The sequence below is a fragment of the Trachurus trachurus genome (genome assembly GCF_905171665.1).
Source record: "Trachurus trachurus genome assembly, chromosome: 7".
NCBI lineage: Eukaryota > Metazoa > Chordata > Actinopteri > Carangiformes > Carangidae > Trachurus > Trachurus trachurus.
The window spans coordinates 27,390,717-27,408,878 of NC_139901.1; the positions used below are offsets into that span (position 1 = coordinate 27,390,717).

The window sequence follows — 18,162 nt, forward strand, 5'->3', positions numbered from 1 at the left end:
CAAGCTCCCTGAGTTGCACCGTCACTGCCGATCCAGGATGTTGTTGTTGTTCTCCATCGCACGTTTGTAATGTTGCACTGAAGCTTTATTGGCTCCGCACGTCTTTGATCCATTAAAAACCATCCTCCCCCCCACCCCCCTCCCTCTGCATCTCTCTTAGTCTCCCCCAGCATCAGACCATGCATGCGAGATGAACACAGGTGTGGTGATGGGACATGTATCCTGTTGGAATACCTGTGTGACAACAGACCAGACTGCAGAGACATGAGCGATGAGACCAACTGTGGTGAGTGGCTTCAGCTCGACTGGCTGTGGGGGGGGTCTAACGTGCTGCTCATGGCATGGCTGGATGATGATGATGATGATGATGATGATGTGTGACGGCTCCAAGTCTCCTCTCTGTGCACTTTGTTGAGTCTAATCAGACGTTTTGGGTTTTAGATATAAAACCTCCTGTACCTCCGGTCTTCACCACTCCTCCCACCACCACCACCACCACCACTAAGAAGGTCCCGCGGCCCCCCAGCCCACCTGGACCCTGCAGGGCCGATCAGGCCACGTGCCAGAGCGGAGAGTGCATCCCCCGAGACTACATCTGCGACGGAGAGAGGGACTGCTCGGACGGGAGCGACGAGTTCAGATGCGGTAAGTGTGGTCGTGTTGTCGCGTGGTGGTCGTCTGCGTGTGCAGGCGATCGGACGTAACGCAACGTAACGCTCTGATCGTCGTTCTCCGTCTTCCTCCAGGAACCCCATCTCCCTGTGAACCCAACGAGTTCAAGTGTAAGAACGGTCGCTGCGCTCTCAAGCTGTGGCGTTGTGATGGAGACAATGACTGCGAGGATAACTCTGATGAAACAGACTGCCGTAAGTCTCCATTTGTCTTGAACCACATCAACGTTTGTGCACATTCGACCTGGACCTTCTGTGATTTAAAAGTTTTTCTTTTTATTATATGAATGAATGAATGAATATTTTGTTTTCGTGTCGTGCCACCATTGTGGCCCATCTCATATGGGATTACAAGACACATTTACTAAGAATATCAAAAACTAGACAATCCTTCATGTTGTCACATACATAAACAACTTAAAGGGATAGTTCAACATTTTGGTAAAAAGGCTCATTGCCATAATCCCTATCGTTTTAGCAGTAGGTTTGTTACCATTAATTGTCGGTGCAAGCTATTTTTATAACGACGGAGCAGAGCCGCAAGCTGCTCAGAGCTACGCTTCGGAGGCTAATGGAATTTCTTTGTTTCCCTCATCAAACTCATCAAATACACAATCCAACAACTCCAAAACGGTCTGGTGCCTCCGTAGCGTAGCTCTGAGCAGCTTGCGGCTCTGCTCCGCCGTTCTAAAAACAGCTTGCACAAAATGCATTTCTTTGAGATCACACAAAGTACAAATTCTATCCTCTTCCACTGTGCTCACATATCTGCCTGTCTGGATATGAAGACCAAGTATACCGGCTCTGATTTGAGCACACAGGGATCTTTTCTTTTTAGACAAATTATACAAAACATAATTTTCCAGCCTCAAATTAATGCTTTATTCTAACTTCAGCCACCAAGGGTCCTGGCGACAGATGTGCACCTGAGCAGTTCGAGTGTCTGAGCGATCGCACCTGCATCCCAGCCAGTTACCAGTGTGATGAAGAGCCGGACTGCCCCGACCGCTCCGACGAGTACGGCTGCAGTAAGTCTCTCTCACACACCCACAGCTCTCTGTTCTCACAGTCTATCTTTCTTTCTTTCTTTCTGTCACTGACTTTGCCGCCTCTCTTCTCCCTCTTCGCTCCTCTGACTCTCTACATAGTCGCCCTCTGACTTCCCGTGCACGCTGTGACTAATTTGCTGTGAACCGAGTTCTTTTCACACATGTGTTGACGGAGACACAGAGCTTTTTGTGAACCGACCATTCCTCAGAACTGAAAGGGAATTGTCCGTCCATGACAGAGAATTATATTTTCCTCTGGCTGCTTTTTTTTTTTACGAGCTTCACTGGATCGCCAAATTCCAGTCACATGCCGGCCCCCTTTTTTTTTCTTTTTCTTTTTTCTGTTTTGTACATCTGCATTCATTATGTGGTTTAAACAGTTGTCATCTTCTCGACACCTCTTCTTCCCAGCCCCTCCCTCTGTGACGAGCCCACCGGAAGAGTCCATCCAGGCGGCGCGGGGGGCGACGGTGACGTTCACCTGTCAGGCGGTTGGCGTGCCAACGCCCATCATCACCTGGAGGCTCAACTGGGGTCACATCCCCGTCAGCGGCAGGTGGGGCTGATGGGAAATCCTCCTTCCTTTCTGGTTTCAGGGCTGAACTTCAACCGTTCAAAGAGTTTGAGGATTAATGGAGTTGATTTTGTTGATGCTACTTTTCGTAAAAACATGTGTCTCCTTGTTTGGGTGAGCTGAATAAAAAACATCTGCATCCAGTCTTCCCCAGAATATTTGTACCAGACCAGAATATTTGAAAATGGACCATGAATTTATTTCCTTTTTTTTTTTCACTCGACATTAGAGAGTAACTGTCGACAGCTTTCCCAGATCAGTGCTCAACTCTTGACTGGAGCTACAAACTGATTTTAATTACCAAGATATTTGTGGTTCACTCCGACTCCAAGAGCTCTTGTGTCATTCTAGTGTGTGTACATTTATGTGTGTGTGTGTGCATTTAGGCAATTAGAGCTGATCGTTGTGTAGCAATATCTGTAAACAATATTTCATCATAATGTTAGCGTATCCCAGCTGAAACACACGTACGTTATGTTAAAATGACAATGTTGTGCTGTATTCCTGCATTTCTAGGATCTCCATGAGCAGTGAGAACGGCCGCGGGACACTGACCATCCGTGACGTGAAGGAGGCCGATCAGGGAGCCTACACCTGCGAGGCCATCAACGCTAAAGGCCTGGTGTTCGGTATCCCCGATGGAGTGCTAACGCTCACATCCAATCCCAACCCAGGTGCTGACAAAACTTCATTTTTTTTTACTGTAGAGACAAAACTAAAGAAAAATTCTGGTTGAAAAGACGAGTCTTTCTTTTAATGCTGTGTCTTTCTCTCTGCAGGAAACTGTCCTGATGGTCACTTCAGCGTGGACGGCCGCTGCGTTCCCTGCTTCTGTGCTGGAATCTCCAAAAACTGCAAGAAGACCGGCCGCTACCGCAACCAGATCAGCCTGCGCTTCACCGACGAGGAAGACTTCAAAGGCACTGAAACTGTTGAAGCTTACAAAACTGATAGAGACACGGCTGTCAAATAAAATATTTACTCTTGTCCTAACATTGAATAACTGTGAGTGAACCTGTTGTCGTTCTGCCCTGCAGGAGTGAATGTCACCTACCCGTCCCGGCCGGGGACTCCTCCTCTCTCCTCCACTCAGCTCCTCATTAACCCCGAGATGGAGGAGTTCCAGCTCGTCGACCTGTCGCGCCGTTTCCTCAACCTGGACTCCTTCTGGACTTTGCCTCGTCAGTTCCTGGGCAACAAGGTAAAGAGCGTGTTATTCTTTGCATGTTTTGTTTCACTTCTCTAGATGATCACATCACAAATGACCATGAAAATCATTCCGTCTGTTTTTCTTCTTCTTTAGATCGACTCCTACGGAGGATCCCTGAACTACAAGGTGCGCTACACGCTGGCCCGCGGCCTGTCTGAGCCTGTGGAGAAGCCAGATGTGCTGCTGGTTGGAAACGGACGCAGGCTGGTGTACCGCAGAGGCAGCAACACGCCGGCCCAGGTGGTCAACCAGAAGGAGATCAAGTTTACCGAGGTAGGTCTACGAGGAACAAGACACTGTGGTGGTGACACATAAGCTGTGTCCCAATTCAGGGACGCAGCCTACCTGGTCTATGGATGTAACAGCTTCAGAGGCTCCGACGGCCGCATCAACCGTTGGTAAATGGGACAGTCCAGTCTTCGGAGCATTTCCTGATTACATCCAAACATCTTAATGTTAAACATTTGAAACCTTTTTACACTTCTGACGACCACGCCTCCACACCGGCCGCAAAATGAAGCATGCTAGGCGGCTAATAATTAACTGTGCGCAAAGAATCCTGGGATACAGAAGGCCTTGTTGCGACGCTGTGACGTAATTGGACACATCTCATTTATTTATTTAGATAACAGTGCACATTAATGAACATTTCTGTAAATGTGTTAGTGTTAGCACTGTAACTGTAGTCCTTCGGCATGATGTTAAAAAGACCTCAGGCCATTAAAATACACAAAACACATAATACATAAAACAAGGACACAAAGGTCACAAAGGTGGAGACATCCATAGAAACACAACATATCCATGTAGAGAACAGATATTGAATTCATCAGGCAGTAACACTAAATGAGGGACATCCATACAACACTACAGAAAAAATAACAAAAAGTAGACAGTAATACAAAACAAAACACAGTGCTGTATAATACAGTGCAAGATTATTGAACAAGAAGCTGTAAACAGTATGTAAATGAACCAATGCAAATCCATGATCATTGGCATAATGTATAATATGAATATGATGAGAGAAGTGCTGCAGTGCTCGTAACAGTTGTCACTATAAAAGCTGAATTACCATAATTTTTTATTAAATTAGAATATTAGTTTGGGAGAGATGATCTGTCAGAGGTGGATAAATGGGATGGACCTTTAAATTCATCCTCCAAAGGATGCAGCCCCCGAATTATGACACAGCTATAGTTCTGCCAAAGATATTATTAAGAAATGCATGCGAGCAAACTTGTAATATCTGTACCGATCAATAAACCCAACGGTTTTTTTGTGTTGCAGGATAAATGGCAGCACTCCAACGGGCGCCCTGTGAGCCGGGAGGAGCTGCTGATGACGCTGGCCAACCTGGACAGCATCAGCATCCGCACCATCTACGACGACCACATGGTCAGCGTGGCCATCAGCGACATCGTCATGGATACCACCACCGTGGAGTTCAGCACCCGGGGTCACGCCAAGGATGTTGAAGAGTGCAGGTAGGGAAAAAAAAAAAAAACACGAAAACAAAAACACACCCCGAGGTGAAGGATTCCAGCTTTGATACGAGTTTCCTGTTCAAGGTGTCAATCAGCGGGTTTACAGTCCTGTTGGGACGTGTGCATTGTACGTTGCATGTTTAGATTGAGGAGCGTTCATATAGGTGGTCCTGACTCCTGTTGTGAAATTACAGCTTGGTAATCGTGCACCAGCGTTTAATTCCCCTGCTTCAGTTCCGGCAAGAAGTTGTGTTGCATGTGTGTGTTTTCTAGCTGCGCCTCAGTCAGCTGCTTTTTGTTTACATGATTAAGACAGTAATTTGTGGCTCAGTTTGCGGTGTTGTAATTCGACTCTCTCTCCCTCTCTCTCTGGAAACTAACTGCTCCGGTTGTCATTCTCCAGATGTCCTCCTGGATACTCGGGCCTCTCCTGTGAGATGTGCTCCTCTGGTTTCGAGCGCGTGCCCGGCGGCTCTTACCTCGGCACCTGCGCCGGTTGTAACTGCAACGGACACGCCAGCGCCTGTGATCCCATCAGCGGACACTGTCTGGTAATTACTGCAACATCTGTTCTGTCACATGGGAAATGGAAGTCACTGATGAAGCACACGCTATAATAAGAAACTTATTTCAGTTTAATAAACAAATTTATATCGGACTGTGCAGCAATGCAAAGTCCGTGATCAGAAATGTGTAAAGCAACACCACATCCAGCGTAACCTTATAAGAAAAAGAAAATAAATTAAAATTAAAAGAAATTTAATGAAAAAAAAAAAAATCTAAATAAATTTAAGAAATATATAATAATAAATAAATCACAAATATACATATATAATATAAATGACAAATGACTCAAAAAAAAAATATATATATATAGAATAAAAAAATCAATTACATGGTCACCCAAATAGATAATAAGAAACAGGTTTTTTTTTCTTTTTTTGTCCATTTCTGAAACTAGTGATTAGTTTAGTTCATATTAAAGCTTATGAACAAGAACAGCCTCTAGAAAACTCACTAATTATCACATTCTTTGTTTATTGCCCTTCATTCACAAATAGAAAAGTAAAAATAAAATACTGTGTCTGAATGATGAAGTCGCTGTGAAACACCAGCTTGTTTTTTTTTTGTTTTTTTTAATATTTCTGTTTGTGCACAGATGAGATCTGAGATAAAATGTGCAAATAATAATCATAACGGCAATCTTCGTCCCGGCTGTCTCTGCCCCCAGCTTCTACACTATTGTCTCTTTTTTTGTAGCTTCACATTCAGAAAAGGAAAACAAGAGTTGCAAATCTTTTTAATCCAACTTGTGGCAAGAAAGTGTTTTTCTTTATTTTTTTGCCAAATTGTCTAATTCTTCTGAGGGGAATCTGTGTCAGAGAATGACAGAGTGTGATCTCCGCTCCACAGAGCTGCCAGCACAACACAGAGGGGCCTCAGTGTGACAAGTGTCGCCCCGGCTACTTCGGTGACCCCAGCAGAGGCCGCACCGACGATTGCAAGCCCTGCCCCTGCCCCTACTCCGAGACCTCACGCCGGTAAGGTCACACATCCACCCAGACCACACACACATACACACACACACACACACACACACATACCACACACACAGCGTCATTGGGAGTCGGGCCACTTTGCCCGTCAGTTTCTTATTCCCAAAGCTGAGCTCATTCAGATATTTGAGGTCTGATTTATTCATTCAAAATGCCTCTCGCTTTAAAAAAAGGCTGTCGTAAATCTTCATCTTGATCTCTTTGGTCGGGGTTTGTAGTTTCTCTGACACCTGCTTCGTGGACGTTGACCAGCAGCCGACGTGTGACGCCTGCAGGCCCGGCTACACGGGCAGACGCTGTGAAAAGTGAGGAAACTGATGTGATTTATAAGGAATGATATGACTCTCTAATGATCGGTGGTTAATATTTATTGCAGAGCCAAACAAAACAAGCTCCTTTTTCTTTTCTTTCTCTTGTATTCCAGGTGTGCTTCTGGTTACCAGGGCAACCCGCTCCTGCCGAATGGAAAATGTGTTCCTAACCGTGAGTATAAAAATAATAATAGATTTATTTATAGAGCACTTTCCATCAAGTGCTTTACAGATGTTAAGAACAGCAAAAAAGCACAAGCAATCACAAAAGATATAAAAACAGTAAAATAAATAAATAAAGTAAAAACAATTTAGACAAACAGTTTTAAGCAATAGAGAAAAGATGTGTTTTCATCTTAGATTTAAAGAGGAACTATGCAAGTCCGGTCACTTTTCTGCTGTTTTGCTAACCCTCCTCCCGGCCATATGTATTTGTTTACAGCAAAGCCGGCGAGAAAGAAAATCAATAGAGCGGTAGATAACGTTATATATCATGTACGATGTTCAACGTGTATATTTCTGTAGTTTAATCCATCATAAACAAGAGATTACAGGTTATAGGGTGCGTTTGTGTCGCAGTGCGCAAAGACAAGAGTTTGCAAAGAGATGCAAGGTGGAAGGCAGAGAGCCTCCATTCTTTCTCGTAACAAGTTAAGCCATTTATTAAACCACCATGATTACTCCAAAGCTGTTTAATCAAGGTAAAAATGTAGCATAGTTAAGCTACAAATCCTGCATAGTTCTCTTAAAAGAACTGAGCATGCCAATCTAATGTCTATAATGTAATCTATACGTTCAACAACCACTGCACCTGTGTTACTTTACCTTCGCTGATCCAATCAATGTGACCACAAGGAGGTCTTGACCCTGTGCAATGATTACCATCATTACCGCCTCCCGACCTTGGTGTTACAGACAGTAGGCTGGTGTATGTGGTCATGGCTCAGGTATGCAGGGAGGCTGGAGCGCTCCCAGGTTCACTTTCCTTTCCTCCCCCCTTATGTCATCTTCTTTCCATGGCTCTGTCCCTGCAGAAAGCTCCAGCTCCAACTCCAACTCCAAGTGTGATAACAGAGGAACCGTCAGCACCAGCAGCCGGCCCTGCAGCTGCAAGGTAACCATGCAGCGTGGTGGTGACGATATCATAACCAGATTTTTTTTTTTTTTGCTGCTGTCATCTTATGTGAAAAAAAAGATCTTGACAGACAGATGGATTACACATGTGCATATCTGTGTGTGTGTGTTGCAGAACAACGTGGCAGGAGCTCTGTGTGACGAGTGTAAGGCCGGCTTCTTCCACCTCTCCGAGTCCAACCCCGAGGGCTGCCTACGCTGTTTCTGCATGGGCGTCACCAAACAGTGCGCCAGCTCCAGTTGGAGTCGGGATCAGGTGGGTTTTTCAGATCTGAAAAAGGGAGGGGTGAATATTTTTGGTTATCGAGGTTTGTGACTCAGTGTTTGCTCAGCTCTGCTTTTATCAGCAAATCCCATTGAGACGCTAAACAGTGAGATGCAACGTGCAAACGGTCTCCGCTCTCTCTCTCTCTCTGTGTGTGTGCGTCTCAGGTGCGAGGCGGGGTGAACGGGCAGCTCTTCTACCTCTCCAACAGCGCCAACACTAAAACCACCACGGAGGGCGTCTCCCAGAGGGGTTCCTCTGAAGTCGTCTTCCGCCCCACCTCCAGCATCCCCAACGACATCTACTACTGGGTCCTGCCCGAGAGCTTCAGAGGAGATAAGGTGAGAGGAGACAAAGTGAAATGGCAGGAAACTGTGGATAAGAGAGAGGAAGATAACTCTGAAGTGTCAGTCCTCTCTGTGTCTCGACATGTTGTCCAATGAAAGGCTGCGCTCATCCACACAGCGAGCCTCCTTTGAACCTTCCTGCTTGGATTCACAGTCGACCTCAACATGGGTGTCTTGTGATCCCCCCCCCCCACCTACGGTATCATAGGGGTGAAATACCTTTCCACTACTTCCAGCTTTTTGTTGAGATGTGCTGCTCTTCCCACCATGTGTCTAACCAGGTGACGGCCTATGGCGGCGAGCTCCGCTACACGGTGCAGTTCACGCCGATTCAGCGCTCGCGGGTGATCGACGGGAAGCCAGATGTGGTTCTCCAGGGCAACGGCATCTTCCTGGAGCACTACTCCCTGACCAAGCCCTTCCCAGCTGTCCGACAAAACGTTGCTGTGACATTTAGAGAAGTGGGTTTCTTTTTTTTTCTTTTGGAAAAAAAAAAGTACAATATTGAGCATAAATGTTACCATTTAAAGAGGAACTATGCAAGTCCGGTCACTTTTCCACTGTTTTGCTAACCCTCCTCCCGGCCATGTGCATTTGTTTACAACGAAGGTGGCGAGAAAGAAAATCAATAGAGTGTTAAACAACGTTATATATCATATACAATGTATTTGTGTAGCTTAATCTGTCATAAACAAGAGATTATTATGGTTATGGGGCACATTTGAGTCACGGTGCGCAAAGACAAGAGCTCGCAAAGTTGTTTTTCAGTCAAGAGGGAGTTTAATATTAAAGCTGCAAAAATCGAGCTGCAGTTTTTACTGATATCTGGGAGGGCACTCCACAGCTTGTATACAAAAAGTTGATGAAATGTTGTGGAACAATCAGCTGAAGATCTCAAAGGAATTTGAAATCGAAAGCAACTGGACTTGGTTATTTGTCTAGGAAGAGTCCCAGCCTGGTCAGATGCGAGCATGAACTGATGAAGCCTCTTGGTTATTTGTCTATGAAGACGTTTCACCTCTCATCCAAGTCCAGTTGCTTTCGATTTAAAATTCCTTTGAGATACTATGACCTGGACAAATGAGAACATGCACAGGCTTATCAGCTGAAGATGTTCTAGTGGATTTAATGGATCCTTCTGAGAGGAAATTAACAAAGTCTCGTAGTGGAGGTCGGACCAAACCATTTAAGATACGTGCATTACTTACTGAAATTCTCCCAACTCAGAAGATGATGTTTCTCCAGTATCTGACCGGATGCTCCTCCTACAATATTAACTGACTAAGTTTCCTCTCTGGCTGATAGTCTGCGTGGCGTCGCAGTGACGGGCAGCCGTGCACTCGTGAGCACCTGCTGATGGCTCTGGCTGACGTCACTGTCTTCATGATCAGAGCTACCTACGCAGACAACATGGAGGAGAGCAGGTACGGCGGCAGATTTCTCTGACCACACCTGGCACATTCACATTCACATGTATCTAAAAGTGCATTTAGTTGAATTACTGTATGTGTTTTTTGTGTTAAACATTGCAGCATTGCAGACATCAAGATGGACGTGGCCGTTCCTCACTCCACCGGTAACGAACGTGCTCTGGAGGTGGAGGAGTGCGCCTGCCCTCAGGGATACAGAGGACCCTCCTGCCAGGTGCTGATTCACAACAAAAATGTCTGTTTACTTAATTTTGTGCAGCCTGCAAGCCTTCATTGAACCCCATGCCCTTTATCAAGAGGATTGGTGAAGTTTGCACAGCTGCACAAGTTATGTGGCTGGAGCTGGTAATGCGAGGTGAAAATCCTCCTTAGGGCAGATTTCAGTTCAGAAACTTCAGATTTGGCCCCTGAAACGGATCCAAGCTGATTTTCTTTCCCCCAAGGCCAAGTATCGGCTTGACTGACTGCCCGTGTTTAGTTTAGTTTAGTTTACTTTAGTAGAGTTGTGCCGTAGCTTGTTAGGTGCGGCGTGGTGTCTTGCTTTCCATTACAGTCCATGATGATAATTGCAGTCTGTCTCTCTGCTGCACAGCTTTGGAACAAAGACGTATTCCTCTCCTCTCTGTCGTTACTTGTCTCTCACCCCGAGGTGTTTTTCCCCTTTTCCGTGTTGCAGGAGTGCGATGACGGTTACACCCGGACCAGCTCCGGCCTCTACCTGGGCACCTGCGAGAGATGCGACTGCAACGGTCACGCCAGCAGCTGCGACCCAGAGACTGGCAGGTGTCTGGTAGGTTCTCAAGCTACTCTTCCTCCCTCTTCCTCCCCCTCACTCTCTCTCTCTCTCTCTCTCTTTTTCTTGCTCCTTTGCCAGCGTCGAACAAGCTTTGATCTCTGTTGTGGAATGCACTAATGGTTTTGTGGCGATTTCCAACTTGTGGAAACACACAGTCAACTGTTCCATGGATCTCACCTCTCCTCCTCCTCCTCCTCCTTCTTCTTCTTCTCCTCCTTAATATGTGTGTGTGTGTCCTGACCAACAGCAATGTCTCCACAACACCGCTGGGCCAAGGTGCGAACGCTGTCAGCCTGGTTTCTACGGAAACCCTGTAACAGGCGGTGCTCAGGCCTGCCAGCCCTGCCCCTGTCCTGGAACCACATCCAGCAACCAGTGAGTTCATGTCTGCAAATCTTCTGTTAAAGTCACTCTGAATCAGAAGTTGTACTAATGATACATTTATTTATAGAGCAAAATTACAAAATAATTTCCAAATAAAAATGAGAAAAAAAGACCCAATCAAACAATAAAAAACTTCGGTAACACTTTACTTGAATAGGTATTCATAAGATTGACATAACACTGTCATAACAGCTGTCATAAACATCAATGAATACAGCTGTGGTTAAGTGTCATTCGGTAAGTTATGTCACTTTTAATGCAAAGTTGACATTGTTTGAGATATTTTTGTTCTGACAACTTGACATAAAGACAATTTAAACTGTCATAGCAGACCTATGTAATTGCCAAACTTTAAAAAATGATGTCAAGTTCTCATAACAAGGACATCTCAAATAATGTCAACTTTGCATCAAAAGTGACATAACTTACCGAATGACACTTAACGACAGCTGTCAGAAGTATTCATTGATGTTTATGACAGCTGTTATGTCATGGTTATGACAGTGTTATGTCAATCTTATGAATACCTATTCAAGTCAAGTGTTACCAAAACTTCATCAAACAAAATAAATATGCATACAAGAAATTAAGTGGACAAGAAGGCAGAACATACATGCACGTGCACAAACACATCCTAAATGCATCACAACAACCAGACATACAACTGTGTATGAATCCTGACCGGGCCTCTTGTTGCCGTAGATTCTCCCCGACCTGTTACCTGGAGTCCGACGGGCAGCCGACCTGCGACAGCTGTCCACCTGGATACAGTGGCCGCCGCTGTGAAAGGTAAAAACACCTCCCACCTTTTCTTTTTCCTTCTGTTTCTATTTTCCCCCCTCTTCACCGCTCTGTCTTCCTGTCAGGCTGGTCTGGACACTGCGCAGTGTTTGTAGGTGGGTTGGGGAGGTGGGGGTGGGTGGGGGGCGATTGGCAGCAAGGTCAGCGGATGGCAGTGGGTGAGGAGGAGGAGGAGGAGGAGGAGGAGGAGGCTGGCACTGGCACTGGCACCCACTACTGGTTTCACTCGCAGGAAAGGGAAACTGGCATGTCTGTGGTTCGCATCTCTCTTTGTTTTGTTTTTTCCGAGGCAGTTGTGATTGAGTGGTGTCAGAGGAGGGATGGGAGTTGCAAACCGGTGCCACCCATTCTGAAGTACATGTGAAGGTCTTTGTTTGTCCTGTTTTTTTTTGTTTTTTTCCCCCAGATCTGCTGTCAGATGTTGTTTTCTCCTGCGGTACCATTGAAGGAGAATTCCGGCCATTTTTTTTTACCTCTAAATCGTTTTCCTGATGGTCACCCAGTGTTGGGGGGAGCAAAAAACGCCACTAAAATTGATGCAGGCAAACCGGAGTTACACCATGGCTATGGGATAGCGACAACGCTAACCCATAGGGGCAATTCTTTCAACCACAACAAACACTCAAAAAACAATCAAATATCTATGATACATGCCTCGAATCCTTACGAGACACCACTGAACTTATATAGTGTACAGTTTTGTGTTTTTGCATGTAGTCATCACCTCAGATAGCCGAACTCTGAAACGTCCTGGAAAGACATTATATCCGATCGCAGAGCGCCTGCTCTCCCCGCCACAGAAACAAATACTTTTCCTTGTTGTGATGATTTCTTTACAAAATAAATGGTCGGAGATATTTTGGACATTACCACTGCACTGCACTGTGTTCATTTTTGTAAAGAAATCATCACAACAAGGAAAAGGTGTTTGTTTCTGTGGCGGGGAGAGCAGGCGCTGTGCGATCGGATAGTAATGTCTTTCCAGGATGTTTGATTACACGCAAAAACACAAAGTTTATACTGTTTATTCTGTACACTATATGAGTTCAGTGGTGTCTCGTAAGGATTCAAGTCATGTACCATAGATATTTGATTGTTTTCTGAGTGTTTGTTGTGGTTGAAAGAATTGCCCCCATGGGTTAGCGTTGTCGCTAACCCGAGAGCCGGGTAGCCATGGTGTAACTCTGGTTTGCCTGCATCAATTTTAGTGCCGTTTTTTGCTCCCTCCAAGACTGAGTGACCATCAGGACAACGATTTAGGGGTCAAAAATGACCGGAATTCTCCTTTAAGACTCAATGAGGGGCCTCTGGTGGCACTGAAAATATCATCACTATGATTGTATTGTTTGGTTGTAGAGAGAACAGAGCTGAATGTCCTCAGGAAACCTTTCAGGAGTTTAGTCGGCTTTATATCTCACTCTTGCTTTCCTCTGCCTTTTTGCTTTCACTCCAAAAGCTCCTCTCAGCTCAGGTCGCTTCCTGCTTCAGCTTTTGCGCTTTGCTGGTAGTGAATTTTTTCAAGGTGTTGGCTCGTTGTGATTTCTGTCTGCGTGCAGACCAAAAAAAAATTGTTTTTCTGGGTCTCTACGACATAAATGTAGATGTGGCATTTATGAGGACTCCTGTCTCTGGCTAATGAATCTTTGCCGCTCCGAGGGGCAAAGATGAACGAGGTGACTTGGGTGCGAGACACAACTTGATAAATGATTCATTATTTTTTTTAACGTCTCTGCCTGCATCATGCCTGATTCTGCTGTTTTGATGTTAAGAGAAGAGAAGCCCTCGGCTGACAGTTGTGGGGACCTGTTCCTGGAGAAGCAGATAGAGGGCTTCCTACCTGTGGCATGTGGAGCTGAAGCTGTGTTCAATTTCAGCTGGGAGAAAGAGATAACGCCGTACGGCAGCGGGGATGATGATGAAGACAGTGTTACCACCTTAGGAACCACCGTCATCCCGACTAGAGCTCTGCTGTCCACCGCAGCTAACCGTCGCACTAGCCAGCCCATTAAAGCCGTCTCGGCCCCACCGCCCAGCAGATCCACGTCCAGACTCTCGCCTCGCTTCACGCCCAGCCCGGAGACGAGACACTCCAGCTTCCAGCATCTGCTCCGGGTTCACCTGAACACCTTCAACCAGCGCCTGAGCATGCTGGAGCGCAACACTCTGGATATGAAGGACAGCATTCGTAGCATGGAGGACCAGCAGAGCGAACTCAACTCCCAGCTGAAGGAGCTCGTCGCCATCCACGCGGCCGGAGAGAAGAACAAGAAGGTGAACGAGCTGGAGAAGAGCTACACGGACATGGAGTCCCGTCTGAGCAGGCTGGAGGGAAGGCTGGAGATCCTGATCGACGGCTTCACCGCCCTGGCTCAGGAGATGAATAAGATTAAACGTACAAGACGTTTGCCCCAAGAGAGGAGGCTTCTGCCGCCGATCACGACGGTCATCGCCGTACCAAAGCACTCAACTACTCGGCCTCCAGTGTCCACAGTCAGAGTCATACCGACAGAAACACCACTCACCAGGAAAGCCACTGTGCCAAAAAGCATACCTACCCCAGGCCTCCCCGCAATCAAACACACCTCCGCTTCTCCTCAGAGCGATAGGAAACTCAAACTAACAACCACTGCCAAGCCAAATAAGAATACTACAAAGCCTCGATCGGTCACCAGGTCATCCAAAAGGCAAGCCTCAACGAGTCCTACAACAAAGTTAAAAACAACGTTGAGTAAACCGAGGACGGCATCTAAAATTAAACCTAGAACTACGCAGAAGCCTGAACCGAAGAGGCCAGAGGGCAGGAAGCTCGCTGTGACGGCTAAACGGGCTTCACGGCCAAGTCAAACAAAACCGAAGCCAAGAGTCAAAGAGGAGGCAACGGTCACTAAGTTCCAACTGGAGCCGCCATCACACAAACCAAACCCTGCAAGAAAAAACCATCAGCTGCGTAAACAATCGGACCAGGCCAACAAGAGGGATCCTGCACCGCCCGTTAAAAACAACGGGAGCAAAAAGGTGTCGAGATCGGACACTCCGTCGACGGTTCAGGAGAGCGGTAAGCCTAAGGAAGATGTTCCGAAAAAACCGTCAACAAAGCCACAGAAGAGTAATTCAAACCAGAATGAGAAAAAGATGCAGAACAACTCTAAGAAGTTGGTCTCTAACGAAAAAAAGAAATCTGCTCGAGACACGGTAACAACGAGAAAACCTGCAACGACCACCACAACAAAAAGGTCTAAAACGACAGCGAAACGGGCGACAACTCCTAAAACCAAGGCCACGACTGCAAAGAAGAAGGTTACCACAACCGTGAAAAGGACATCAACTCCCGCTAAAACCAAGGCTACGACTACTACGCCTACTACTACTACTACTACGGCAAAGAAGCTAGCTAAAAAGCCACAGCAGAAGAAGAAGAAGACTAACTCCAATTCTGCTGTTGTGGACCTACTGAGGCTGTTACAAGGAGAACACACGTCCGGAAAGCACAAAAAAGATCACGGCGGTTCTCTTCATGTTGTTCTGGGAAGGCTGGCCATTCCTATCAAAATCATCCCTGATGACTAGGGGTCGACTTTAACCATGTTATTTTTTTTTTTTACATTTTAATTCAATTGTTTTTTTTTAATCATTGTTTATATCTCTAGGTTCTGATCATGATATTTATACTGCTACCACAACAATGGAAGTTTATGAAGGGACTAATTTAATGCCACTGTTTTATTGCAGAGGGACCTTCCAGATGTTTAACGTCATGCTAAACGTGTTCAGTGTTTTTGGTTTATTTTCTTTTGGTACTATTGGCTTCAGAGGTGTATTTAATGTTGTTATCAAAACCTTTGCACAAAATCTTGCTATGAAGAGATAGCTTAGCATTAGTACCTCTCATGTTGTAAACATTTGTCCATGTTGTTATGGCCAGCTAGACTACCTCAAGTTTTAACCCCCCTGTCGCTTCTTAGATTGTTTGTATGTTATGCCTGTTTCCTCCATTAACAGTATTTGTTTCAAATGGTACAGTAAAAAAAAAAAACTTACATGTCACGCTCTACAAGTTTAGGCTAGTTTCACCTTTCAGTGTAAAAGTCTGACTGGAGATTCAAGGTTCGCTTGGAACAAAAGTGTTAATATTCAGTCTAAAGGCTAGGTGCTATTTTATTGTGTTATGAAGATTAGTTATCGTGTAAAGTTTAAAGGATAAAGAATTAGTACGTTGTAGAGAAGACTCACAATCCCCAACCCTGCTAGTGGCCTTAGAATAAAAAATCTTATTTTGTTATTCATAGATTAATTGATAGATTTTTTTTATATTAGTATGTCTAATTTTAGCTGTACCAGTGATGTTACTCAAGGGATGGGAAGGATCTGTTGTCCACATCTTTGGTTCAGACTGAATTATCTCACTAACTATTGAATGGATTGCTATATGAAATATGTTATGCTGTGATATTCATGGTCGCCAGAGCATAAAGCCTGTTGACTTTTATCATGCTCTGACTCTGTTAAGTTTTGTTGAAATATCTCAATGAATTTCGGTAGATGTTCTTGCTCCGGATAACCATCAGGTCAGAATTAAAATAAAGGTTTTGGTGTGTTTGTGGCTAATATCTGACGGGATCATCTTCTGTGGAGCATGAAAACTATTTGCAAGTGGTACCTTATATACAGTATACCTTTGATATACTTGTGATATTTATGGCCCAATTAATAAACGTTAAATGCATCTGAAACCAATTGGATTCATCTGCTGGGGACCATGAATATCCATAGTCATTTCCATACCAATCTGGCCAGTTGTTTTTGTTGTTGTTAAGATAGAAGCGTTGAACATATCAACAGACTGACTGCATCGTATATGATCATATCCTCATCATTTAAAGAAGTGTTAGAATACATAGACCTAGCTTTCAAAATCATATCTATTAATTTTTAGGAGTGTAATAAAAATGTAAATTGTAGTGAAATTGTGTCATTTTATTGTGATGTACGACTATTATGTTTGTCATGTCATATAATATCCTTTATAGTGAGCTCTGTGTCCTTGGTACTTTAGCATTTTCAAGATCATCTATTTTCACATTTTCTATGTAATCAAAATTATATGTATCTTTTCAATTTATAAAACAACACACAGACAGGAAGGACTGTAGTAACCGCATGCCTTAGAAACCACTGTGTGTCTAAGGGAGTAAGTTTAAATAGGATTTCCTAAAGCAAGTTCATATCATGGAAGTCCTCTTTGTTGGCCATTGCCCTGCGGACCTGGACAGGTGAGGTAAGACCGACTCAGGGCAGCCAGCCTTCACTCCTACCTGTTACCTGTTCCCTGTGGTTGTTGGATTCGCCTTTGCTCTGGTGGCAGTGGCGTTGTTTGCTTGGGTTGGAAGTCATTATCGCTTTCGCTGTGTCAGAAAATCAAGAGACGACTCTCCTCTTTAGCGGCTTCGCATCTTGATCTGCGGCTCGATGTCTCAGCTCTGCTCACTGCTGCTTCGTTCTGTGTTTGTAGCTCTGTGTTTGTGAAGCTTTTTATTTTAATTTTTTTTTTTTTTTTTTAAACCTGGTGATAATTTCTTATTCTGTGTGAATGTAAATGTTTCTATGTGACGGCTTTTCAGCTGGTACTGCACTCGTGTAAGAGATGGAATCAACATCGGAGACATGTTGAGAGTTTTATCGGCGGCTGTGCTTCCTCCATCTCAAGTGCAAACATCTTTTTCTATGGGAATCTTTGTATAGTTACCAAATATCTGGGTGTCTGTGTTAATATTAGACCAGTCTTCGGTGTAGATGTGTGTGCCCTTCCTGGATGGAACGAGGGTTTTTTTTTAATCTTCCTTGCCTGAATGACTCAGTTCTTTGTTCATGAATTGAGGTGTCCTCTGGGTCAAAACGACTCCCTAAACAACGCAAATCATCAGATGTATCACTTCTTGCAGACTTCCCAGCTTCCTGCCAACATTGTTCTTGTGGTAAAAAAAAAAGTTGTATCCTCCTTGACTGGAAACGTTTATTCAGAGACCTTGTCTTATTATTTTTATTTCAGATGTGCCGCAGGATACACTGGCAACCCTCAGCTGGGACAGAGATGCACCGTTGGCAACAATGAAGTCAATGGTACTTTTTGTCTCCTGGTTCATGAAAATA

At 44.8% G+C, this 18,162-nt stretch overlaps 1 protein-coding gene across 1 annotated transcript in view; it reads left to right on the top strand.

Moving 5' to 3' along the window:
- hspg2 (heparan sulfate proteoglycan 2) overlaps nucleotides 1-18,162 on the top strand; it is a 108,974-nt gene that overhangs the window by 49,091 nt on the left and 41,721 nt on the right. The window contains 25 exon segments of the mRNA XM_083975730.1: nucleotides 161-286; nucleotides 442-645; nucleotides 747-866; nucleotides 1,568-1,699; nucleotides 2,132-2,276; nucleotides 2,811-3,027; nucleotides 3,030-3,065; nucleotides 3,067-3,214; nucleotides 3,332-3,495; nucleotides 3,598-3,777; nucleotides 4,795-4,991; nucleotides 5,395-5,542; nucleotides 6,405-6,532; nucleotides 6,766-6,852; nucleotides 6,972-7,034; nucleotides 7,903-7,972; nucleotides 8,108-8,248; nucleotides 8,425-8,598; nucleotides 8,886-9,065; nucleotides 9,910-10,028; nucleotides 10,137-10,248; nucleotides 10,711-10,824; nucleotides 11,078-11,205; nucleotides 11,917-12,003; nucleotides 18,062-18,132. Coding sequence (XP_083831856.1) covers nucleotides 161-286; nucleotides 442-645; nucleotides 747-866; nucleotides 1,568-1,699; nucleotides 2,132-2,276; nucleotides 2,811-3,027; nucleotides 3,030-3,065; nucleotides 3,067-3,214; nucleotides 3,332-3,495; nucleotides 3,598-3,777; nucleotides 4,795-4,991; nucleotides 5,395-5,542; nucleotides 6,405-6,532; nucleotides 6,766-6,852; nucleotides 6,972-7,034; nucleotides 7,903-7,972; nucleotides 8,108-8,248; nucleotides 8,425-8,598; nucleotides 8,886-9,065; nucleotides 9,910-10,028; nucleotides 10,137-10,248; nucleotides 10,711-10,824; nucleotides 11,078-11,205; nucleotides 11,917-12,003; nucleotides 18,062-18,132 — 3,291 coding nt within the window.